Source organism: Lytechinus variegatus, chromosome 14 (assembly GCF_018143015.1).
Source record: "Lytechinus variegatus isolate NC3 chromosome 14, Lvar_3.0, whole genome shotgun sequence".
Classification (NCBI taxonomy): Eukaryota; Metazoa; Echinodermata; class Echinoidea; order Temnopleuroida; family Toxopneustidae; genus Lytechinus; species Lytechinus variegatus.
Window position 1 is genome coordinate 14,687,960 of NC_054753.1, and position 27,985 is coordinate 14,715,944.

The window sequence follows — 27,985 nt, forward strand, 5'->3', positions numbered from 1 at the left end:
ATTCTGAACTCATTCTGAACTCTGACTTCATTCACCAACCAATTCATAATACCAGTTTATATATAGTAATGACTTACGATGCAGTGAACAACTTAATAAAAACAAATAAAAAGGCTGTGGACACGGTGATATTGATACAATTTTTAATTAAAGTATGTTTTAGAATATATCATTGATGTATCAACCTTTCTTTAGGTAGGCCTAATAACGTGGCAGAAAATGTAAAAATATTCAAGATCATTCTAGTTTACAAAAATGGGTGTAATGTATGCAATAATTGCAGACAGGTAACTTTATTACCTAAAGAGGGGTTCTTATGGCGCTGTCACACCTTGGCGTTTTAGACAGCGTATGCCCGACGCATCAAAATTTCTCTAAAACGTCGGCATACGCTAAACTTTGATTTTTTTTTTCAACTCTAGGCGTATAATTAGCGTATTCATAACGAGTTGGACGTATATATAACGTATTAGTAACTTATATCGAACGCTTCGTTAACTTTTAAGTAACGTATTCCAACGAATGCTTAGCGTATTGCTGACGTACACAAGTTATGCCCTACGATAGCCTAACTTACGCATAGCGCGCTGCAGCGTATCGCTGACGAACAGGTGTCGTAGCCTATAAAAAGGCTGCCGCTCGACTATTCAAATCATAACCGCACAATACATCACCGTATCAACATCACCGCCATGCCGAAGAAAACTCCTGTGAACCCCACCTTTATATACCAATTCCTATAAACGTTGTCAATACGCCATTATACGGTAGCTGTAAGTTATAAACACGTTCAGTAAGTTTTGTGGTCGTCCGGAGCACGTCTTCATACGTCAATATACGTTGGAGTTAAGTTACACATACGTTCAAAGCACGTTACTCATAGGTTAGAAGTAAGTTTTAGGGTACGCTGGACATTATCTCGACGTACATCGACTTATGAGTAACTTACGAGTAACGTGTGTCAACGTGTATCAACGATTGCGTAACTTGCCTACAACTTATGGCCCGCGTGTGCGGGACGTATGAGCCATACGCTGGCATACGTCGACAAATTTTGTGCTTGCAAAATTTTTTTCCGACGACCTCGCCGTATGACGACGTATACCAGCGTGTTTTAGCGTACTCTTAACGTATGCAAAACTTACCCGTAACGTATTCGACGTACGCCAGCGTATTCGCCAAATTCCTCATACGTCGGGCATACGCTGTCTAAAACGCCAAGGTGTGTGACAGCGCCTTTAGAGGGTTTTATGCTTGCCCTTGATTTGGAACCTTTAAAGGTTTCCTAAAAAGGTTCTAAATTATCTTAAATTTATACGTATAGGTTTCTTGAGCACGCCACGGAGACCCATTTTACAAACCTCTTTCTCTCAAGGTTTCCAAATACGGGATAAAAGAGTTTCAGTTCGCACCTTTTATTCTAAGGGGGCGTTGCAAGAAACCTGCGATTATTTATTGCAAGTCTATATATATCGTTCCCGAAATCAATCATATACATCGAAATTAATTGCAAATTTGCGATTAATTGCTATTCTGCTCCATGAAACGAGGAGTATAATCTGATTTGCTAAAGGTAAAAGTGATAAACTGTAAATTGCAACAGAACGATTGATTGCAAATATTTTCTTTCAACACCCTCTAAGAGTATACAGTCAGTATTCTGAATATTGTAGTATACTGTATAGAGCAGTTTTGTTATATTTGTTGTGTTATAATGTACATCATGCTATTCTTATGATTTCAATATTTTATATCTTTTTAAATCTTTTATATTGTAAAAGTTTTTATTTGTAATTCGTCTTTATTCTCCGATTGAAGTTTTTATCCCAATAAACCATTTTAAACCATTTTGAATTAAATTATTATAATTATTATTACTATTATTATAATTATTATAATGACTATACATGTATTATTATTGTTTATTCTATATGCATGTATGCTTTAGAAAGGGTGTGATAAGAATATGAATCAGGGTTGGATTGTTCACGTTAATAATTGAAATAATGGACCATCGGGTACCTGGCCTTTTCGCATTGCCACAGTCAACTTTCATGCCTTTCATCGAATAAAGAGAAAAATCTTACAAGCGTAACACTGAAAACTTCATCAAAATCGGATGTAAAATAAGAAAGTTATGATATTTCAAAGTTTTGCTTAATTTCACAAAACTGTTATATGCACATCCTGGTCGGTATGCAAACGAGGAGACTGATGCCGTCATCCACTATTTCTTCAGTTATTATTCTATCGCATGAAATTTTCTAATTTTCTCCTTATTGTCAAGTGAAACAACGCCTGAATCCTCCATGAACAGTTGAAACTAGCATTGCTTAAAACTATATGATTCAGTCGAGTTGGTCCCTATTTTCAAATCTGTGAAAATGAAATATTGTATAATTGAAACAATAAAAAACAAAAGAAATTGTGAGTGATAGATATCATTGACCGTATCATTTGCATGTCACCGAGTTGTGCATATCACTGTTTTGTGAAAAATAAGTGAAACTTTAAATGTCATAATTTTTTTTATTTTACATCCTATTTTGATGAAATTTTCAGCGTTATGCTAATTTGATTTTCTCTATTTATTCAAATCAACATTTTTCTGGGGTGGACTTGACCTTTAAATGAATTACGGTACATGGATGGATCGCTTCCCCCCCCCCCCCCCGTTGATATGCTCGTTTTTATGATAAAGAATTAAACAAGCCAATGAATAGAATGGGAATTAAGTCTGAAGTAAGCTCATGCAAGGTTGTAATCACAATCTATTCATACGAAATTCATACAACAATCATGACAATCGGCACAATTCCCGTGAAAGAAGAGTGCGGTAATGCGAAAAAAGGCTGGATACCAGAGGGTCCAATATTTCGATTTTTAACATCAACAATCAAACCCCTGAAATATTGACTCTTATTGCACCCTTTCCAAAGCATACAGGCATAAAATAAATAATAATAATGATAGTAATCATAATAATTATGATAATTCAATTCAAAATGGTTTATGGAGATAAAAACTTCAATCGGAGCATAAAGACGAATTATAAATAAAAACTTTTACAATATAAAAGATTAAAATCATAAGGAAATAGCATGATGTACAATATAACACAACAAATGCATAATACAACAAAGCAACAAATATTACATAACATAAACAAATATCACAAGACAAAATATGTTCTAGAATCACAGAACTAAAACGAAATGAAAATACAAAGTTATTGAAAAAAACGAGATATACAAATTATGCAATTCTTCAGTACCAGATCGTGTACAATTAAGGATAAATACAAATTGAATGATTATGAACATAGAAGAGATGAAGGATAAGGAGAAAAGTAAAGGCAGAGCGAGGAGAAGAAGGTCATAAGGAGGACAAGAGATCGAGATAGCGGGGATAATAGAAAAACTTTTTAAGTTATAGATAATTAGACCCGTATTCTGAAGTCAGGTTTCACATGTTTAACTTAACCAAAGTCTAACTCTATGCTAAATTCATGGGAGCCCCCAAAAATTATAATGTATATTTCTTATGTTTATTATTTTGTTTCCTTTTGCTTCCATAATGAAGAAAAATACTTCATTTATCATTCCCCGAAAACTATGAACAAATAGGTGTCATACGAGTTTAAAAATTGAATGTGTAGTGTTAGGGATTTGTGCCCCAACTGTCTCTCCGTTGTTAAACCACAACTTTAAACCCGAGTTCAGAAAACGGGCCTTATAATTCTACATAGCCAACAGTCAAGGTTAAAGAAAGGTATAAAAGATGTATGTATTGTACCAAATTACATCGTCCAAAGATTTTGTTTTAAATACCGTGCATAGTGCTTGCGTTGAAAAAAAGGAGAGGGGAAAAGCAAGAAAGGGGATGGGGTGGAGAAGTATACAGAAAAAAAGAGAAGGTGATAATGAGAATGGAAAGGAATAATTAGTTAAAGAGATACAAGGTGAAGGGGAGGGAAAAAGAAAAAGGAAAGAGAGAATAGAAAGAATGAGATGATGAAGAAGAGGAAAGAACTTAGAAGAAACTAGACGGAGAGGGAGGAAGCAGAAAGTGAATGCAAGGAAAGAGAGAAAAGAGGGGGCAGGTGAGACACGAAACCACAAACATTCAAGGATTGACAAGTCCAAAGAGCAGGGAGGAAGGAACAGTACTCACTCATTACTTATTCTGGTTATTGTATAGTAATGAGATACGGTATTGCACTATTTTGCATTCGTATAGTTTTACATTCCGGTCCCTGGATTAGCCTACCATCTGGAGGGAAAACGATTTGAATTTGTCTGTATTGAGTAGAGTTGTTGTTTTTTAAGAAATTCAAATTCAAATCTTCCCTTTTTTCAGAGAGTGATTCGAGTTTCCATTCCACTGAGACAGTTAGTAAAAATAAGGATAATAATAAATAAAAATAACGTTTTATTTACCCAGGGAAGCCACTTTTTTAATATATGTTATCAGCAACCTTCTCCAATCTAAATGCTGAGCGCCAAGAAAGACGTCAGAAGTTCCTATTTCAAGTCTTCAATATGACTTTGAAAGGGATCGAATCTACGACTTCCCGTTTATGAGGCGGGCGCGCTACCACTGAGCCACCATGTCCCGTGTCGTAGACAGGTCCTTAGACCTGGGGGATGATCCCTAGCTGGGTCATACTTTATATATATATATATATATTATATAAATATTTATATATATATATTATATATATTTATATATATATATTATATATATTTATATATATATATTATATATATATATATATGTATATATATATATGTATATATATATATATATATTATATAAATAGTGTACAATCTATTGTACAATATACTGGATTATATGTACGACAAATATAAAATTATCCCGAGTGCAGGTTTATTTCACCGAGGCCGAAGGCCGAGGTGAAATAGGCTTGCACGAGGGATAATTTTATATTTGGAGTTCATATAGGCCAGTAATATTGTATGATAGAACGTTCACTATTTATTATAGTAAATAGATCCCTTAATCTAAGCCCCCCATCGTGGATTTTGCCATCCAAAAATCGAAAGTTATATTGTACATATGTACAATATAACTTTTTGAAGGGAGGTCACGTGGTACAAATCCAGCCAATCACAGCTCGTATTTTACTACCACTATTTACTATATATATATATATATATATATATATATAGTAAAGAAATGGATGAAGATAACAATGGTAGACGTAGCTTAAATCAAGGTTCCCCAGAGCTATCTACCCTTTGGAAAAATTGGTTATGCCGAAAAAATGTCTCTGCCGGGAATCGAACCCGGGCCCCCAGCTTTGAACGCCGGTGCCTTAACCACTAGACCACAAAGACGGGCGAGTGGCTAGGCCGACCGAGATCCGATTGACCGTCAGAAAGACAGATTTTCGACACTATACCAATTACCTTTGTCGGGTGAAGGTGGGTTTTGAACAATGACAAGCCGTCATGCCTCAGCTGGATCAAAGCTATTGCTTCGATACAGTACACGTATGTGAGAAAGTATACAAATGTGTGAAGCTATACATGTACAACAGCTTTGGCAACTCTTTTATTTAAATATTGTAAAGAAATGGATGAAGAGAACAATGGTAGACGTAGCTTAAATCAAGGTTCCCCAGAGCTATCTACCCTTTGAAAAATTGGTTATGCCGAAAAAATGTCTCCCTCCTGGGAATCGAACCCGGGTAGATAGCTCTGGGAACCTTGATTTAAGCTACGTCTACCATTGTTCTCTTCATCCATTTCTTTACAATATTTAAATAAAAGAGTTGCCAAAGCTGTTGTACATGTATAGCTTCACACACACACACACACACACACATATATATAATATAATATATATATATATATATATATATATATATATATATATATATATATATATATATATACATATATATATATATATATATATATATAATATATAAATATAAAGAATGAAGGAGATAATGTACTCGATAAAAACAAAATGTCATGGGCCAAAGCAGACGAGTTAAAGATTACAAAATAACACGATCTGCCTCATGGATTATCTCGTGTGTCTTTTAATCACTTTGCTTTCAGCAATAATCAGGGCATCCAGTAATAAACAGACTTCCTTGCACATTTTTCATGGCAGTAATCTTTTGTTTGATTAAAGACAATGAGTAAAGATGATCATAAGAGAAATGTCATTTGTCGGATGTCTAGTTATCATCTTGGTCATGACAGTTCTGCTAAACATGATCTAGAATACCTAGTATTCCTTATCTTACTAGTATAGTAGTATACTCTTTTAAAAGTATCGATATTGTTAATGATCAAACGAATGAATCAACAACTAAAGGAATAAACAAATAAACAGCCAAATAACTAAAAAAAAATATCAATTACAATTATAGTAATAGGGGTAAAATAAAAAAGCTCAACATTATATTTCTTATCCACGTGCAGATATGCGGACACTAAAATAATAAGCACACTCTGTTTAAAATTAACATGATTACAAAGGCTTGATTGAATTAAGTATGGAAATGAAATAAACCTCACCGGGTTGTCGGAAGTAAACTGTATAGATAATTTTTATCGCGTAAATGCGCGAGATGATTATGTTTTTTTGTCAAAGGTCCGACAATGAAAACGCTGAGGGTCGAGTTAGGCTTGTTCTGTGATCTTAGACCATAAATTAATCTTATCCATGATTGATTCAATCTGCCTTCGTGAATTAAGGCATGTCTATATATTGGATGATTCTACCTTCTTTGAAAAGCGCAAAGTACTCTGAAAAAATTAGTGAAATAGTTCACTCTTTAAGGAGTGAATATATGAAAGAGTGAAAATTGAGTGAAAAAAACCTCGGATATCACTGAGGCCATCCAAAATTTGCACTTTCATTCCAAAATCATTCATTTACTAATTCGCTCCTTAGAGACTGAAAATTTTCACCTTTCCTTTGCAAAGTAGGGGTTGAGGACATGGCCAGCAGGGAAAAGGGTCAGTGTATGTGTATAGGTAATTTCTTATTAATTCGTTTGAACAGTGTTAAAGTGTTATGAAAGCAATTGCTCTGAAAGGGAGTGATTAAGCGACACTTTCTTAAATCTGTAATGAAATATTTTGAACTTATCTCCTTTGCAAATACATAATTATTATAAGGAAATGTACTTGGTGAAACTCTGAATAACGATCCTTAAATGTATATGACGACGCAAGACAGTTGTTATTGCTTAAAACTTGCAAGTTGTAAATGCATATAAGATGATTGACTCTGAATAAAAGTCCAATTTTGATCATGTTTGTCATTGCTGTACGTTATGATTATTACTGCTATTATTATTGATTGATTTTAACTAGCATTCATTGCTTTATTACTGTATAGTTTTGCTTCTTCCCCACAGAAACCTGGGGGGGGGGGGATGATTGTACACACCATCCCCCCCACCTAAAATTCTGGGGGATGCATCCCCCCCATCCCCCCGCTATCTCGGCCGCTACCACTGAGCCACCATGTCCAATCACATATTGACCAGTGGATTGCATCAGTAAGAAACAGGCTTGAACTTTGTAGACCTATAGCAAAGTCGGCACATGGGACAAGCGCCATTGCTACGTCTGACGCCATGAACGAGCGATGTTGATGAGAACTTCCACCTTTTGACATGATAAATGCGTTTGGTTTCTTTGTTTGATCACAATTCATTGATTAAAGTCTAGTCTTCCCCTTTCCCCTGAATGTGACGCCTGGAGCATAATAATAATGTAAAAAGTTTATCATTCATCATGTTCATGTTGCTTGTAATATCACCAGGGGGGGGGGGGCACTTCCATCGACGAGTGGATACCATGGGTGTTCAAAAAGCACCCTGGACAAGTATTTTCCATATTCTGAAAATGCACACCTTATCTAGTATTGGCGTATCAAACCCTACCCTTAACAAGTATTGGAAACAAAACGGTGCCCTTGACAAGTATTCCCTGATGAATTGACTCTGTAAAGAGTACAGCGATATTTTAATTGTCACGTCACGGACTTCGGTTTTACTTTTACTTACTTACGGCCAGCCTTCCACGCCTGTCTCCAATCGCCACTCTTAACACGTAGTGTTGGGGCAAAGAGTACATCTTTTATTTTAAAAGAAAGATGTCTTTTATATCCCCTCGCAAATTTTTACCGTAAACACGTAGCTTTCCTAGCGAAATATATACCCTTTTCAATATGTTAGTGTTTTTGACACCCTTATTACGTTACGAACGTAACGTTCCCAATCTTGAAAAAGAGATCCTTTTCAGGCGTTTCTTTGATCGCGCCTGTTATCCGCTTGTCAATGGAAGTGACCCCCCCCCTCAAAATTTAAAAAATAATCTTCATAACGGTTGCACACCTCCCCAAATAAATAAAAAAAACTTAATTAAGAACAATCGACAGAATTTAGTGGTTTTTTATCTAGCGTCGACCGAAGAGGATGGACGGGTATGGGGGTGCATTGATAGGTTTGTAAATACATATGACAAAACGGGTAGTGTTTCAACATTAGGCGGACATCCAGATTGTGATAGAGATCTGGTATATCGTGTAAATTAAATCCTATTCAAACATTTGAGTCATGAGTTTAATTGAGATTTTTGCAACCATCTTTAAGGGTGCATTGGTTAGGAAAATGAATCACCACGGATACCGTTTGAGTCTCAAGAAAACATTACGCCCCTCTCCTTCAAAAAGGTTATTTTTATAGGGTTAAGACATGGAGCTACTGGTTTAAATGAAATTCGTCGAACGATTGTCATTACGTTACAGTGTGAACAGGCTTCTTGCGTGACCCCCGTTGCCGTGAGAGGTCAAGCGTCGACGTACACAAAGCAGCCCTCCTCGATGAAATCATTTATATTCTCTATGAGATCATATCGTCAACACGTTGAAAGCGCATGCATCGGTGGACCCATTCTTATATATATTTTTGGTACGTATTGCCTTGATGAGATCGATGGCCCAATACCGAATATCGAGGAGCTCAACAAAATGCACAATTCAACTTCAGAGTTGGAGATGGTTTTGATTAGTTGAGGAGGTATAGCTTGGTTTGTTTTGAGTATGAATCCTAACGACTTATGACTTATGATAACTGATTATCTTCTTCCAAAGTACAAGGAACTTTAGCCCCCAGCAGAGAATGTAATGGGTTTTATTGGGGCGCGATAAACCGGGACATTATTGTTTGCAGCATCGCTTTCGAGCAATTATAGGGAAGACGGTTATGTTCTGTTATCTGCAATTACCTTTTGTTTATAACGCGATGCGGAGCTGGGGACACTTTTGAGGATCTTTTTACTCCATTGCATACAATATACATGATATTAGTGCGATACTAGGACATATATTTTTCAGTATCGCCTCCGAACAACGCTTTTACAGGATCATTGAAGATATTGATGTTCTGTTCTGAAATTCTGTCGTGTTTATAACAAGCTGCGGAGTTGAGAACACTTTTGAGGATCTGTTAACTTCATGACATCAGGACTGGGCGCGATACTAGGCCGTTCTTTTCAGTATCACCTTCGAGCAAACCTCTAATAGGGTCTTCGGAAACGTTTATTTCTTATTTGATTCCATTGTGTTTATAGCGAGGTGCAGAGTTAAGACCACTTTTGAGGATCGTCCTACAATGGCGTCAGGGCTCCGTCCTAAAAGTCCACGCCCAGGGAGAAAGCTCACTGTGGCTGTTAACATTCCAAAACCTTCTCCAGAGTCCACACGATTTCTCGAACCATCCATGCCCACAGGAAGATCACCATCATCATCTCTTGCGGCATTTTCCAACGGGGACGCATCGAAGAACACCAGCGGGCCCCATCCTCCACTCTCGCCTCGACCGATTACCCCGAGTTTTCATCACGTTCGGTCACCATACGGAAGTCCTGATGAACATCGTTATCGTCGACATACTGTGAGTGTGGTCGAGTCGATGGAGGTTCGCGCACCGACTGTCAATCGTCACCATACGTTTCCAGCATTCGACTTTAATGATGATGACAATCTCTTAAAAAACGACGAAACTGACCCTGATGAAACCGAAAAACACCAACCTCTGCCGGCATCTTCGTCATTTTTTCAGCAAGCTATGCTTGATCTTAAACGGAGGCCGAGTCGAAGTTCGCAGTCATCTATCGACGACGAAGACATGAAAGGGAACACGGCAGCATCATCTAGCGCCAGACATCCTCTACGAACACCACCGGCTATCGAGATTAGTCATATCGAAGAGAAGAACGATGAATTCTCATTGGACATTGAGCTCGACGGTCAAAACAGCGATGATGAAATATTTGGATCGCAGGGTGACGAAAATAAATTGAGCAGCAGCGCGCCGGACTCTTTTCTCCATGAAACGAAGAAGAGTACAATTTTAAGACTACAAATCGCAAAAGCCAAATTAAGCTCGTCCGAACGAGCACTGAATAAATCATTAAAATCAAAAGATTCGTACAAAACCTTTAGTGAGAAAGCGGAAAGTTCCGTTTCGAAGTCGGCCAGGAAATCGAGGCCGGGTACGCTTTTGAGCGTTGACGTCTCCCCTCTCAACGGTCCTCTCAGGAAGTGGAGATCGACGGAAGGCTCTTTGCCTGCCCTTAGCACTATGATCTCCTCCCGTGATAATCATCAGAATCACTCTCCATTTTTATCGTCACCGATGATGAAGAGGAAAGGGAGTGTCCCAGCAGTGTTTCCGATGCCTCCGAACTTAAAGCAGAGGTCGAGTCTGCAAGACCTGCAATCATCGTTTAAACGTGGTGAACAAAATGGGTAAGACCAGTAATTTACAAAGTAGGCGCTCCAAATTAAGTAAAAGTAATAGTCATGGTAGTAAGAATAAGAATAGTAGTAGAAGAAATAGTAGTAAAAGTCATTATTATCATTACTACATATCATTGTTTCCTTTTTTGGTTATCATTACTATTATAATCATTATTTTCATTGTTGTGAATTAATATTATAAGTAGTGGTAGTATCATTATTATCATTTTTATAATGTTATCTTATTTCAGTAGGTAAAAATGCTTCGGTTCGTTTTTCGAGTGAGATAATGATGAATTGCATTCTGGAAAAATGATATTGATTATTCTATTTATAAAATCACATCAGGGCTCTATTATCTCTTTTATAATTGTTATTTTAAAAACACTATGCATTAACATAATATGCATAACGAATTAAAGAGCAATATTTGTTTACCTTTGTCATTATCAAAACCAATGCTAGTATTTTGAGACACTTCAGAGTAAACTTTGACCGAATCACGTACTAAATGCGGCATGGTTATACGTGTGATGTATGATTTTGTTAAAGACATTCTGAATGCACACTTTGCGCAAGTTTTCAATTCCAGATTCATATAGAAGTTCACAAATGAAAATTAATTAAATCTTAAATTATATGGAATACAACAAGAATATATAAATATACAAAATAAAATTAAGACGATCAGCTAGCAAAAACTACATATATATAGAAGCTTTTCGGTGCAAGATCCTTTCACTCAACCCAATGTAATGTTGATGATTAATCGTCATATTACAATGTTATATTATAATACTGTATTATCATGTGGAGGTGCCTTGGCCGAGTGGTCTTAGGCGAATGGCTATACATGGAAAGTACCGGCCACGGTACCTATGACCCTAAGCAAGGCATTTAATCGACAATGCTTTTTTATCCTGCATTGCTGCACATGAAAAAACGGGACAGATTTGAAAAGTCTATAAAATTTTTGCTTCAAATTATAATGTCTATATTTTGGTGTTAATAGGTGCTCTAAGGTCTTATCTTTCAAATGCTATTAAAAAAAATAGTTTCGTTCATGCTGAGCGAACACGGAATGTTTTTGTCTGGGGTTAAAAAGGAGGCTTGCGCCAAAATGGGCTAAAATGATAAATATGATGATCGGACTTCTTGCTAATTAGCAGACTTCCTCTTAACCTTTTCATTATCTTTGCCATAACTTTCAAATCATGTGGTCAAAATTCATTTTCAGATCTATTTATTTGCTTGAATTGTTCTGTTGTTTCTTTTTAACATGCTCTCTGTTAGCTTTGAATATTCCTTCTTCAAGCTAAAACAATTTTGTTTTAACCGAAGTATGGGAGAGCGTGGATTTTTTTTCAAATCCTTTCATTGTGTGCGACAAAGGTTATGGTGCATTTTGAATAGTGCCACACAGATGGGCGGGGGCTTTGGATGCTCCCGCCCCTCCCCCTCAAAAAAAAATCATTACGAAGAAATAAAGTGGACAGGAAATAAAAGGAAAGATAGAAAGTAAAATATAATATCATTTTCTGAACATTATGTCAAAATCTATCACAAAATTTGATATTGCAAGAAAAAAGTGGGAATATTTGCGTGCTCACTTCGCTCGCTTACAACTTTTTAATACATTTTACCCGATCTGCCATATCTAGCTCCTTCAAAATTGACTCAATATACCATTGTCATTGAAAGACATGAAGCCTTTCCTGTGTTTCCTGTCAAGCAATTAAACTTGGTCAAGGAATCAATGACCCCTTGAAAAATAGATTCATATCTTTTAAAAGGTACATAACATAATTTGTTTCCCATAATGAAATGATTTGAATAATCATAAGTTTTCCCAATTAATAATGAAAATCTTTTAGCTTGGGTTGACAAAGAATCTTTTTTTTCTCAGTTATTTTTGAAGGAAAATTAAGAGGTAAGAGATGTTTGAATGAAAAAACAAAATAATTCAAGTAAATTAATAAATTTGTAAATAGAATTTAACAGCATAATTCGAAAATCGTGACACAGATAATGAAAAGTTCAAGAGGAAGTCTCCTGATCATATAGCAAGAAGTCTGATCATCATATTACTCGTATTCTGTAATTCTGGCGCAAGCCTCTTTTTGAACCCCCAACAAAAACGTCCCGTGTTCGCTCAAGCATGAACAAAGTTTTTTTTTTTAAATTACATTTCAAAGATAACACCTTAGAGCACCTATTTACACTAAAATATAGACATCATAATTTGTCCCGTTTTTTATACGCTCTGTATAGGTCGACAGGACATCGTTGATACCATGGATTTAAAAAGAATGGAGTGACAACGATATGCAAAAAGCTTCCAATTTCAAAATAAAAAGTACTAAAGAAATACAAGGTGCAATGTAGCACCTGGTGGCGACCTGTGATTCCACCAGTTTCATGAAAACGCTGAAAATGATTTGTAACGAAAGAAGATAACTGGGATATTTCCATTTTTGTTTCAGCACAAACATAAATATCGATCACACATGCGTCCCACAAAAAACGAAACCGAGATTTATTGATGATTGATAATAACTTAATAACAAATACAATAGACAAATGACCTACCATTGTAAAGCTTAGAATCTCTTCTTTCACCTGAAATTACTTAGATTATTTATCATTGACGCATGAGTGAGCAAAAACAATTTGAATAGGGGATACCAAAAAGTCATTTGGGTATCTGGGTTTAGAAAAAAGAAAACCACATGTTTGAAATGTTCAATATCTGATCTTTAATTTGATACGCCAATTACAGAAAATGGTCAAGAAATAACAAAGTTCTACTATTTGAAAAAATGCTTGAATTTCAAGAATTTCATAAAATGAAGAGATTGTACAGGTTAGGGTCCAGACTCACTCAACACTCCGTTTTGTTGGCGATCAGCCATGCATTAAGTCTTTTGTTAACCATGCGAAAGCTTCTGTGGGAAACCGTTTATTTAATGAAATTTTGGAAATACAAGCATTTTTTTCGAGGGAACATAACCTTTTTTTACTTCTTGACCATTTTCTGTGATTACTATGGTATCAAAATGAAGAGCAGATATTGAACTTTTTAGGCATGTGATTTTCTTTTGAAATCAGACACCCCCGCTAAATCAGTCTTTGGTATCCTTTCTTCAAATTGTTTTTGCTCACTCATGCGTGAATAAGGAATAATCTAAGTAACATCAGATGAAAGGCGAGGTTCTAAGCTTTACATTGGTAGGTCATTTGTTTATTGTATTTGTGATTAAGTTATGATAAATCATTGCTTAATCTCAGTTTCGTTTTTTTTCTGGGACGCACTGTATATCAAATGCGTATTGTGTCTTGATTTTGGCGATATATTGAATGATAACAATTTCAAAATGTGATAAAACCGAATAATTTGACAGTTTTAAAATCCCGCTCACTTCCACACTATAAAAATGTTATGATTACTTTGTTGGAATGTATCAATTTGCAATGCTATGTGCCAAACTGCCGTCAAATGCGGCCAGTCATTAAAAGTAATTTCAAGTCATATTTCAAGAAATATTGCAACACTTATTTTTTCTGTCCCCTTTAAAAGTGAGCACTGTGTCTGCTCATGTTATCCGACCAGAAGCAGCGTAAAGTAATTATCAAAGTGTTTAGTTTTGTAATTCGCCAGTACGTCTGTAGTTCGGCAGGAACCTTTTGTCTACAATCTGCAAGAAATATTCAATGAAACACATAGGGTTAACATATTTATCATTGCGGCATCAAAGTGATCATAAAGGAAAGATGTTTAATGGTTCTCCATATCTAATTAAAACTTCTTGTTAATACCTGTAAATTTAAAGCATCATCTCACATTTGAATTATTTTGACAGATCGCCCAAAATGTCCAGTCTTGCCCCTAGAGCTGCTACCCCTAAAAAACGCCCCTCATCCGCGTACGAATCTTCGACGTCGTCATCTAGCTCATCCGATCGCTCTCCGACGGCATCGCCTCGGACGAAGCCGGAAGCGACCGACGCACCTCAAAGACCAACAGATAGAATACAGCAGCATCGGTCTCCTATAAGTCTCAAGACAGTGAACAATTTAACCAAGTAAGTACAGTCACACCAACGAAATCGTCTCCAAAACCGACTGACGGTACGTCATTGGAAATATACTGAAATAACGAAGTAGAGTTCCCCGGTTTGGAGTCAATTTCACAGGTGTTAACGCGAGCATTAATAATTAAGGGATATATCTCATTGGGCTTACAACTATTTCACGACTACCTTGTGACTCCATATTCATGATATTTAGCTAGTTGTAAAGACGTTTCCACGGCATCAACGAGACATCTCCTGAAAATTAGAAGTCTCTGACGAATCGCGAGTAAATCGGGCATGCTCGATTTTTAAAAGGCTTTTTGGAGACATTTTTGCAAGTCTATATGCGATGTCTCCGTGGGTCTTCGGGACATCTCCATCCGTTGCGGAGACGGCGTGTGAACCCAAAACTGCTAAGACGTCTGCGATGTCTGCGTGAAGTCTCAGAGGCCTCAAATAGATGAAAAGATTGATAAAACGTTTTCTTGAGGATATTTGAGAAAAAAAAATCAAAAGATTATTTTGGGCAAGAAAGTGTCACCTACTTAATTCTATAAAGCGGAAACAAAGATACCATGCAGGGAAGCTTTTTCATGAAAGGACCTGTGGGACTCTTCTTTTGACAGGTCCTGTTTTATCAGACAGTTACCATATAGGAGCAGTGCTTCTCTCTCCCTCCCCCCCCCCCTCCCCCGTCGGGTCACATTTACCCTATCTTTCCTTCTTTACATTTTGGGCTCGTCATCATTTTTTTTTGTTACTCTCTATACAAACAGTGTGCCGCTGTCAAATCTCTTTATGCATCTCTTAAATAGAATGAATAGAAAGTGGTCCCATACAGGGTCCCAGGCTGGTCTTCGTTCCTCTCGAAACACTAGACCACATAAACACCTGTTTGCGTATTATATTCCTGTGCGTGACTCCTTCATACATTTTTAACATTACAGCGATTATGTATACCCAGTGGGTATATGTTGAGAGTATGTGAAAGGGGAAGTTCACCCTGAAGAAACTTCGTTGTAAAAATAGTAGAAAAAAAATAATCGAAAATATTGGTGAAGGGAATCTGAGAAAATGACATTTCATTGATTTTTGCCATACGATATTTTGAAAAGTTGATGGCAAATGACGTCCCAAATCAACTGTTAAAATATCTAATAACGTTTTTATTCTTGAAAGGATTTTTACTAACCTTCGGCATTATTTCTAAGTTATTTGTCAGGGTAAATAGAGATTGAAAGAGGAGGAGAATGGGGAGGAAGGAAGGGGGGGGGTATTCTGCTATGCAAACCATTCGGGCCGTACTGTCTGAGTCTGATTGTGCAGCCTACATGTATAATGCATTGTGTACTGAAGGCCCTCTCAACCACTAGCGTACCTACGGGGGGGGCACTCTGCCCCCCCCTGACGAGCCACAACCAGGACGTATACTTGCCCCCCCCCTGACGAGCTTGAAAGCCCTTTTTTGCCCCCCCCTGACGAGTTTTGAAGACCTCTAGTGCCCCCCTGACGACTCTTTGAAGACCTTTTTTTTTTGCTTGTCAATTTTTTTCTGGTACGAAATCCTTTAGATGTGATTGAAGACCTTTTTTGGCTTGTCAAATTTTTGGGCGGACGGTTTTGCCCCCCTTGTGGAAAATCCTGGGTACGCCACTGCTCTCAACAGTAAGTTTATGTGCTATTTTATGTGTGGCGACTGAAGATCCACTTTTCGATCAAAGTTTCAATCAGGGTCTGTGCCTAAAGACTAAGGGGAGGGTGAGAGGGTAGTGGGGTGCGATTTTAAAGGAAAAATCCAACCCCCAAAAGGTTGATTTGAATAAAAAGAGGAAAATCTAACAAGTACAACACTGCACATTTCATCAAAATAGGGTGTAAAGTAAGAAAGTTATGACCCTTTAACCATACAGTTTATATATACACATACTGGTCCGTATGCAAGTGAGGAGGCTGACGACGTCATCCACTATTTCTTTTGTATTTTATTATATAAACTATTCTAATTCTGTCCTCATAGTCTTCTCTGAACATGTGGAATTAGCCTTGTTTGTGGTTCAGTCGTTGGTCCTTATTGTCAATTCTGTGAAAAATGAAATGTTGTATTTTTTAAACAGTAAAAAACGAAATACATAATGAGTGAGTGACTATACATTGACCGTCTCATTTGCATGTCTCTGAGTTGTGAATATCACTATTTTGTGAAAAATAAGCGAAGCTTTAAAATTTCATAACTTTCTTATTTATTTTACATCCGATTTTTTTTCATTAAATTTTCAGCATTATGCTCGTTTCATTTTTTCTCTATTTATTCAAATCAACATCATTTTTGCGTGGACTTGACCTCTAAAGATGCACTTGCTTCTTTCTCAACTATTTGCTTCGAAAAAGACCACCCCCACTCCGTGACGCCCAAGAACGTGTGTATAGACAAGGTGTCTTGGATTTTATCTTTTGGTGAAATGGCAGAAAATATATTACACCTAATGAGGAACATTTCACGAAAAAAGGCGATTTCACATGCTACCAAAATCCTTGTATTTGATTAGATTAAAGGTGTTTTTTAATAGTAAACATTAAAGATGCTTGGTGAGACACCCCAGGTCGCTTGGCATTCTTATGAATAAAGAATATGATTCCTAAGATTTTGGAGACATAGTCTTGAACTTGGTATCCAAAATTTAAATAATGACGAACTAAAACAGCAAGCTAAAAAAAGAACGATGACGTCAGAGTTCAGTGGGGTCCTGCATGCTAAAACTGCAACATTTAAAACTTTAAACATGTTAAAACGCACATCCCACTGGTATCATACATGATTGTACTTGTTCCAGCAAATAAGCAGCATATAACCCCTGTTCATGTTGAACTTGATGTCAAATGTCTCGTTCAATAAATCTACCCAAGATTGGAAAGGACATGCCGAGCGTTGCTTTCTCCAGTTGTTATTTTACGGACCTGTTACCTGCCATGTTATGGCATTATACCTTGCTTGATATTTATCTCTAAATGTGATTGTAAACAATAAAATGTGAAGGGAAAAAATAGAGTGCTACGTAAACAAAATTCGGTTGAAAACCCCACATAGGAGGAAAAAAGGTTTCAGTAGTTATATATATTAATTTAAAGAATTAATCTAAAAGACCCGCCCGATCGTGCTCAAGCCCCGAACTTGAAATAGAAAAATATGAGTAAATTTTGCGCCAACTTCAAAAGTAAAATATATATCAATGGCTTGGCTTAAACTTTATTTATTTATTTATTATTTATTAAAACATCTTTCAACAGGATAAAACATTAATCAGCTCGCAGGCTGTTTCACATAATGGTCCTGCATAAAGAAAATATACACATATAAAAAAGAAAGATTACAAATAATGAGGAATACATGCAATTATATACAGCAAGATTAAAAAACAAATAATGCTAAGAATGAAAAATCAGAAAAAAGACAATTAAAAAACAATTAGGAAGATTTATCTCATAGTAAGATAAAGAAGTGAAGGAAAAAAGAACGAGGTTTTATACGTCGATATCAAGACAGGAATGGGTCTCAATTTAAAGAGTCGTAACAATATTAATGCTCTATATATGTGAATGGTCATAGCGATTACAATGCTCTTGAACCGACCGATATATACGAGATATATAGATGTGTTTTGGCGAACATAATGAAGACAAATTCGTATATGCCTACCGTGAATCGAGATTTCAAGAATCTGAGAAAAGTCATTATTGTGGGGTTCAGTTCGTTGCGTTTAATGTCAATTTCTTTTGGATATTTCCTGGTTTTTTCAACGCATAACATGGTAAAAGGTAAACGAGAAGAATAGACAAAATATGAAGGCCCCCTACATAACACTTCTCGTATATATCGTGTAAAGGTTAATTAGCTATGCCCCCGGCTTGCCCTAGCCATGATAGAGGAGTTCACGTCCCCTTTGGATACCGCCTTTCTATTGAGATCGGGTTCCTGTATGTAAACGTATTTTTAGAAATGAACAACAACAAAAATATAGATACCCGAATGGTAAATAATGGGCCGTATGCGTCATTGGAGTGTACAATTTTCCCAGATAATTTCCATTCACCTCACTCGTGTATCAACGTACACACTGTGTGATAAATATAGATTGAGTTCACCTGATTTATCCTTTTATATAGGCTATTGTGCTTAATGGGGGACATCAGATATTTTGTCTGCTTATTGGTTATTACGTTATTGTTCGTTGCTATGCTACATCACACTACATAGTTTTCATCATAGCGTCACTCATCGATCGATCGTTTGATTGATTGATATTATTATGCCTATTTGCAAAATCACCAGACCATATCAACTGATTTTGTGCAAAGAAAGTAAAGTAGACTTTAAATCGGGCAGCCCTCGATTATTCCAGCAGTAGGGTCCTCAACATGTATGGGCAGTAAATAATAACAACAACACTAACAATGAATAACAATGATGATGACAATAATACTGATAATAATTATGATGATGATGATGATAGTAATGTTCATAATAAAAATAACAAGAATGATAATGATAATAACAATATTACTGATGATGATAATAATAATACTAAAAATGATGATGATGATAAAAATAAAAATGATGATGATGATGATAGTAAGTTTAATCTCAACTTTTTTAATCGGAATAAGATTGAGGGTAAATTTACCGATTTTCCACAAAGACGTCTTTGGCATAAAAGGCTTTCACAAAGAAAGAAGGAGAAAAGAAGAAAATAAGAGAAGGAGCAAAAATACTGATGAAAATTAATCATATTTTGTGCAATGATATGTTGTTAACTTGTATAAAAAAGTGTTTTTATTCAGGCTATTTTCAACCCTATACTTCTTCAGCATTATTGTTCGCATCTTTTCTTCTCACTGCTCCATTAAATGATATATTTCCAATTTCCTCTCAAAGTGAACAAAATTTATATTCCCATTATTTAATTGGGAAGAAAATTCCAATGTTTTGTGGAAATGAAATAAATACCAAATTTCCCAACACTAACAACCCAAGGTTGTTTACAGAGTACATTCGTTTCATAGTCATGATTGTAACATGAAGACCATACTCTGTTTCGTCTGCAGAAATAATGATCTGCGGCAATTATATTTGGTACAGCTTTCCGTGGTAAATCTCTGCATTGGGTTCCTGTTGACATTTGAAACATGTATTGTAAAATGTTTCATGGAATGTGCGGGGTAATTTTACCTGAATGTAATTTGGAAAAAGCAGTCTATATCACAGAGGGCATGAGATACCAGACTATTTGACTTTGTAAGGAGCAGGGGTATAATATAATCTAGGAAAGACGATGTCACTATATTGGTACCTTCTTCCTTCTCCCATTTTGAAATCAAACTTTTCGTCGACGGTCATCCGAACCGTCGCATCAGTCAATTTGGTCAAAAATCGATTTCGAGATTTTTTCATAAAATGAAAGTACGTTCTAGGCAGGGTGTATTTTATTGTCTGGGATATGAGAGGATTTTCACGGCGATGCCATAGATTTTTTTTTAATAAACTGCGCAAATCCCATTGGAAACGTGTACTGTAACAAAGCGATGCGACGTTTTGACTGACCCTGACGGTTTGGCTGATCGCGCGCATTGAAATCGCGGTTAGTCAAAACGTCGCATCACTTTTGTTACGTGAAAAGCAAAACGGCGTTTTGACCGACTGATCGCGCGCATTGCAAACGCTGTCAGTCAAAACGTCAAATCGCCTTTTCCCTATGGCGTTTTTGTACAGGGGAAATCTCAGCCGCTCACACCGAAATTACAAGCATCTAGCTCTTTTACGATATTTCCTTGGATAATTAGTTTTTTTGTAAAAAAATACCAATGTCAAGCAATTTTCTTGGTCTTTCCAACCATGTAATTTCTAGCAATTAAAGGGGTGGTCCAGGCTGAAAATATTTATAGCTTAATACACAGAGTAGAACTCACTGAGCAGAACGCTGAAAATTTCAGCAAAATCGCATAACAAATAATAAAGTTATTGAAGTTTAAAGTTTAGCAATATTTTGTGAAAACATTCGTCATGAATATTCATTAGACGAGCTGATGATGTCACATCTCCACTTTCCGTTTTCTTATGTTATTACATGAAATCATATTTTTTTTTCATTATTTCATACTTGTGTGAATAAAATGGCTCCCTTATAATGAAATAAGTTGCAGCAATAAATATCTAATGCACTAAATCAGTTGTCAATCCAATTTTTCTAGTTCTTGGAGGAAAAAATTGAATAAACCTAATTTCATATAATCAAATACAAAAGAACAAGTGGAGACGTGACATCATCAGCCCACCTAATAAATATTCATGACGACTGTTTTACAAAATATTACTAAATTTCAAAATTCAATAACTTTGCTATTTGTTGTCCAATTTTCACGAAATTTTCGGCATTTTTGCTCAGTGAAATCTACTCTATTTATTAAGTTATGAATACTTTCAGCCTGGACCACCCCTTTAATATGTTGTAAGGCTGGGGAACTAAGTGTGAAAATTATAGGAAACTTTGAAGTCGATTTTCTGTGAAATGGGCATTCAACGTCGTATACGGTTCAGATGACCGCCGACGATTTATTTGACGTTAAAAGAAATTTTGTGCTGCAAGGTACTGTCACCTGTGAATGTTTTTATAAAATAAGCCCCTGAATATATCACCATAAAATCATTATTAGTGCTTCAAAACAGTGACAATAAAATAATCAGAAATACCATCCCAATTCTATTTACTACATACTCCCAGGTGATAAATATTAACTGATGTTCTTTCAGTCACAAGTAATCTTGAAAGTGTCTGCACAATTTTAATGTCAATTCCATGGATCCAGCAGGCTAAAATATACACAGCTCTTTTACAAATAGGCCTATATGACATTATGATGTATAATACAAAATACATCAGAGTCCATTTAAGTTATTTGTTAATCAGTTAATCAAGTCATTAATGAATACTGAGGCGTCGATCCTGGGGAGGGGGCAATCGCCCCACCAATGAAAATATTGGGGGGGGAACATATCATTTTGCCCCCCCCCCCCAATAATTCCGGATATGCAAAAAAAAAAACAAGATTGTAATGTTCAGCAAGCTAGACTGATATACACATCTCGTTATTTATGTAAAATCGTGCTCAAAATGTCCGCTTTTCAGATTGGAATTTAAAAATTTTCAGCTCGCGCTTCGCGCTCGCATCATTTTTGTAGCAAAAACCCATACTTTTCATGGTTAAATAGGTGAATATAAATGTCCCGTTTTCAGTTCTAAGCCTAAAAAAATCCTGCTTCGATTTGCTATAATCTTTGGTTGGATCTTGTTCTTTATGAAGAACGTCCATTAAAATCATTTTTTCAGGTCAAAATATCAAAATTTTCAGCTCGCGCTACGCGCTCGCATCTATTCTTCTTTTAGGTACCGTACCAATCTTAATCATTGGTACCAATAATGGTTAGAATATCAAGCTTTGAGGTCAGAATATAAAGAAATGTCAGCTTGACACTCTCGGCAGTCGTACCATCTGTGTAGTGATAAATGTATCCTCATCATGAGTTACTACAAACAGACCTAAACAGGCGCGCTTTTCCTGTCAGTATACTAAAAAAAAAATCAGCTCGCGCTTCGCGCTCGCATTAATTTGTTGGTGAAATACGTGTCTGTATATATATATATATATATATATATATGCCTGTGTGTGTGTGGGAGGGTGTTTTGTACGATCGAGCGCCTTTGGAACATTAATGATTTTGCCCCTGAAAAATGGATCGACGCCCCTGAATGAATACTATTGTAGTACTTATCTTTATTCCAATAATTGCAATAACTATTTGCCAGGGCGATACTGCGTATTCAGAGCGCCTAGGAATTCCTGATCGGAAAAGATAAAACACACATAGTTGAACATAAAGGGGGAAATGAAGTTCAATGAAGCTCAGTGATCCTGCCCTATTGTGTTATCAACCTACGAAGCTTCCTTTTTCAATCTTTCCCCCGTTTTCTTCTCTTCCCCCTCTCTCCTCGCCCCGCTTGTGCCTCTCTCTCTCTCTCTCTTCATTTATTTCCTTCCTTTTTCATTTATGTGTCATACTTAAGCTAGTTTCATTAAAGGACCCTACTATCAATTATTTTTCTTCTGCTTAGATTCATTACCTCAGCGTCGGCCTCGTCGTCCATCTCGGGCAGATCTACGAGGAAAAACCTCTTGCCAGACACCGTCACCCTCCCGCCGGTTCTCGACTCCTCCGGTCGACTGCGTGTTCATCGACGACGGGACGATTCCATGCGGTTGGTACGACAGGCAGTCAACAGCGACCACAACGAGTGGATGGATAACAGCAGTGAGCATGACAAGCGGAAAGCGAAGAGTGCGCTAGGTTTCGCCGAGGTTTGAATCATCGTAGGAGATGGAAAGAGAGAGAGAGAAAGGAAGAGGAGGCCAATAATAAAGAGGGGGGGTGGAACAGTGGAAGGCTGATGATCAAGAAGGAGATGGAGGAGGGTGAAAAAGAGGAGGAGCGAAATAGAAAGAGAGAGAGCGTGGTGGGCTGACATGGCTGAGAGAAGAGGTGGAGAATGTGGATAACGAGAAGAAGTCGGAGGATGAGGGGAAAGAAAGGAGGAGGGAAGACGGAAGAAGAGGCGAAAGATATGCAGGAAGAACAAGATGGGGAAAGGAGAGAGAGGGGGCCGAGGAAGGGAAGGAGGAGGGGATGGATAGCTCGGAAGAAAGCGTATGTCACCAAATAGGCCCTAAGTCGGCTACCTCTTTGAAATAGGCCAACGACATTTCTATCCTAACTTTGCTTTCTCTCTTATTGCTGGAATTAATTTCCGACGACAGTAGCCGCAGCTTTAAATATTAACCATGTAGAAACAGGCCAAATCCCGGCTTCATAATTTATATTTTACTTGGAAAAGTTTGTCGTCCGTCAAAATGTATGACGTCAGAATTGTGTGTCCCGTGAGCTCCAAGTATCGTTTTGAACACGAGATCATACGAAAGTTCGGTCATCATGGTTACTTAACCGCAGCTCCCACGCACTTTGGATTTGCATTTTCAATGGCGCCATCTTAAGTCAATGGTTAAACAAATCCTGGTCGCATGATTTTTTTTCTTTCTTCAATTAATAGTTTCAAATTCCTTACATTGATCATAATTATTTTCAGTATACATCAATAGATTTATCATACTTGTTTTTGGTCATACATGTATATGGGGGGGGGGGAGTAATCTCTTGTCTCAATCATAGTGTTGGCTTCTCTGCCTACATGTATAGGGTCTAAGAAAACTTAATTTATGTCAATCATTTTGCACACATGCTAAATTATTTTATTGCACAGCGCCCTCTTCATTCATACTGTGTCAATCTGGGCACGTGCTCAAATTTAAGTATTATTTTTTTTTGTTATTATGAGCTTTACTTCTACCCAGGTTGACACTTCTTCTTGATTCTTTATTTGATTTTAATTTAATTTGTTATTATCTTCAACAACTGTGGGGGGACCGGGGTTGGTTGGGGCTTGGGGTGGGTTGGAGCATTGTGGTTTTCTTTGGCGCCTGTGAAATAGATTTGTGCGGTGCTGCCCTCAATTTGTTGCAATGATAATTCAACACTTGTATTGTTAATAGGGATAGATTGAGGGCGGTGTTGCATGAATTAGTTTTGCAGGCTTTGGAGGGGGTTGCAGTGTTTCGGCTTGCACCGTGTTCCAGCTGGCTCCGGTCTCCCCTACAGTTGTATTTTACAATTTTTGTGTTACATGCATGTTTATCTTTGTAAAGTCACATGGATTGGAAAGGAAGACCTTCGGGTTATAGTTATTTAGTTAATCTTTTTCCTTTCCCGGCATCCATGTGACTCTCCTTATCCTATTGTTTGTATATGTTGTATTATGTTTGATTATGCCGAATAAATAATAATAATAACAGTAATGGTAAGATCAGTGTGAGCGTGCTCCGTCAAATTTTAATGAAAAAATAGCTAATTTTGCCAAAGATACGATGGCAAAATGCCAAAAAAGTAAATTCTGCTTCACTTGCAAAGACAAAATCAACAGGATTCCATCTCATTGGTATGTCCCGGGATCTACAGGTCCAGGTTCATTCTCTTCTTTTTTCATGGTCGTGAATTTCTTTTTTTTTGGGGGGGGGGAGGTGGGCAAGGCAGCATCCCCATCTGTATGCCACTGGAAGATAAAGTAGAAGTAATGACATTAGTGGTAGATAAATTATCATTATTCTTCAGTGGCGGATCCAGGATTTTGAAATAGGGGGGCGCCAGCGGCGAGGGAGCGAAGCGACCGAGCGGGGGAGGGGGGTCCCCCCTCCCACGGCAAGGACTTTTTCAAAAAATCATGTCCAAAAGTCGTATTTTGAGAGCACCTTTAGAAGAAAAATGCACACTTAAATCACTGTAACTTCATGAATAAAAGACACATACTGACTCATTTAGGAGCTGGTTTCCAGTCACACACCGTATAAGCGGTCATTCAAAACATACATTTGGCAAAGGCTCTTCACTTGCATGTATCGTGTGATTGAAACGTCAAATTTAAATGATACGAAACTGAGACTTGTAATCGATAAGTTCCGAATAATCCATTCTGTTTATTGTCATTTGTGTATTTACATTGTGTGTTTCAAACGAGAATTGTTTAGTCGTATGGCAACATGCATAAAATTTGGTTCTTTTTTCCCCAAAATGCACAGTTTGCTCCTTGATAATTCGTTGGAATGATTGCTTCGGCGAAACTTAGTTGGGGCGCCCTGGATAATATGCCTCTGAATCTACCAGAAAGTGTAAAAGTTAGTTTACATTAAATACAAATATGTCTGACCTATACATTTCAGTGAAAACGTACATGACCAAGGCAGAATGATAATGCTGCGCACGTGGCGCCCGATATAGGGCTTCATCTTTGAGTGAAGAATAATCTCGGGGATAGACATTATCATTCGCATCGTTGACACTTTCTCTCGCGATCTGTTACTTACAATTTACATGTATTTGCCATAAAGACGGACAAACGCATGTTACAAAAAACACAAAATTTCGGGAAAAAATGATATCCAATCCAACATCTTCACACTGGTCACTGCACTGCAACTCCCGATTACAAGTGGTGCAACTTTCCAACCAATCGACTTGCGCGCCCTGGAATTCCAGAATTTACATATTGCAATACAGTATGACAGAGGTGCATTTGTGCGAACACAAAGGCCATGAGCGTAAGTTAAAATATAGTTTTGACTAGATCTAGCCCTTGAAATTGACTACATTGTACCAATCCAGTAAATATAACCATAAAAAAAAAAATCCGGCGAAAATAGGGGGGGGGGGGGGCGCGCCCGGGGCGCCCCCCTCTGGATCCGCCACTGTTCTTGATTATATCATTGCAACCATGGTAACAGAAAGTTTGTACATGTGCATGTGCACCTTGTTTTTTAATCTCTAATGATATTTACGTCTGAGAAACAGTCTGAACATGTAAAAGCGATTTTTGTCTCTGCATAGCAGAGCAAAACTATATAGGCGCCGCTTTCAGACAGCGGTGGCGGTGTCGTCAAAATTCAAATCATAAACAAGGATATGTTTTTGAAATGTCATAATAACTTAGAAAATATATGGACCTATATGAAACGTTGACGTAAGGTTAATCAAGTATTACTGAACATCCTGCTTGAGTTTCAGGTAAAATGACCAAAGTCAAAGGTTATTTAGGGTCTATGAACTTAGACCATTTTGTGGGAATTAATATCGAAATCTTAATCAAGGTTAAGTTTTTGAAATGTTGTTATAACTTCAAAAGAATATAGACCTAGTTCATTTAAACTTATACATAAGAGTAAAACAAGGTATCACTTTGGCGAGTTGGAGTTGCAAGTCGTACGCGAGCTGCGCGAGCACAATCTGAACCTGCTCAACTGCGCAAAGAAAAACAAGAATGTACAATCAGTATGGTCCAATGATGGTCGAGTATAAATAGCAAAAATAACAGCCAACAATTGCAAACCAATGAATAAAGTAATCCGTAACGAAAGTGACCTCATTTTCTCATAAACATTTAAATGGCATAAAATGAATTATCATTTCATTATATAGCTGACAAATAAGCGGAACTCCTTTGTTTTGTTTTTCATCTCCTTCACTGATAATATGGACCGCCTATTTTCTGTTAGGAAGACTTTCTTTGATTGTTCGATTCATCAAATTTTATTATATACAATCTTTAAGATTTTTCGTGTGTATTTTTGTGTAATTTATGTTTACATGGTATTGCTTTTTTATTATCAAAAACTATTGAGTTTGTATCATCTCTTTATGGTCAAATTTCCGTGTAAATGTAATAAACCAGTAAGAGTAACCAAAAGGCCCTTTTATGTATACCTCATGTGAAAAATGGGCACATAAAGTGTGCGAGGGAATTCCCAAATCCAAATATGATGATTTAAACGAAACTTTCGAAAACTGGCAGTGTACCGTGTGTAGTTTGAAACAATTTCCCTTTTGGGATCAGGAATGTATTCCGTCTGGAGAAAATTACGTTTTGAATTGTTCTCATTTTCCAAATAATACCCAAGTTGAAGATCATGCATACAATATACTTACTGATTTTCCAAATGATAAAGGCATTAAGTTAGCTCATGTAAACATCAGAAGTTTGAGAAATAAAATTGCAGATTTGCAACAATTTCTTATGTCAAATCCTTTTGATATTTTAGGACTATCAGAAACATGGTTGAACGATGATTGTTCAAACCATATAATATCCATTGACGGTTATAAGATTGAAAGGAAAGACAGGGAATGTTCTGGTGGGGTGTAGGATATTACATCAGTGAGAAATTTAATTACATGAGAAGAATAGAACTGGAAACCAAAAAACTTGAGGTTATGTGGCTGGAGATTAAAAGAAAAAAATAGCAGTTCGATTTTTGTTGGTATTTTATGCAGGAGGCCTTCCTCACAAAGTAACTATTTTACCACCCTTGAAGCAAATGTTGAAAAAGTAATTTCATTATCAAATAATATCATTTCAATGGGTGATTTTAATTGCAACATGAGTAATAATGCGTTGTCTAAAACAATTAAG

General features: G+C 36.8%; 1 protein-coding gene across 1 annotated transcript; it reads left to right on the top strand.

Annotated features, from left to right (window-relative positions):
- Positions 1–9,205: 9,205 nt before the first annotated feature.
- LOC121427933 (serine/arginine repetitive matrix protein 4-like) lies at positions 9,206–23,939 on the top strand. Its single transcript, XM_041624510.1, has 3 exons — positions 9,206–10,806; positions 14,658–14,879; positions 23,033–23,939. Exons 1-3 carry the CDS (start codon positions 9,668–9,670, stop codon positions 23,280–23,282), a joined length of 1,611 nt encoding a protein of 536 aa, XP_041480444.1. The 5' UTR covers positions 9,206–9,667; the 3' UTR covers positions 23,283–23,939.
- Positions 23,940–27,985: the final 4,046 nt, after the last annotated feature.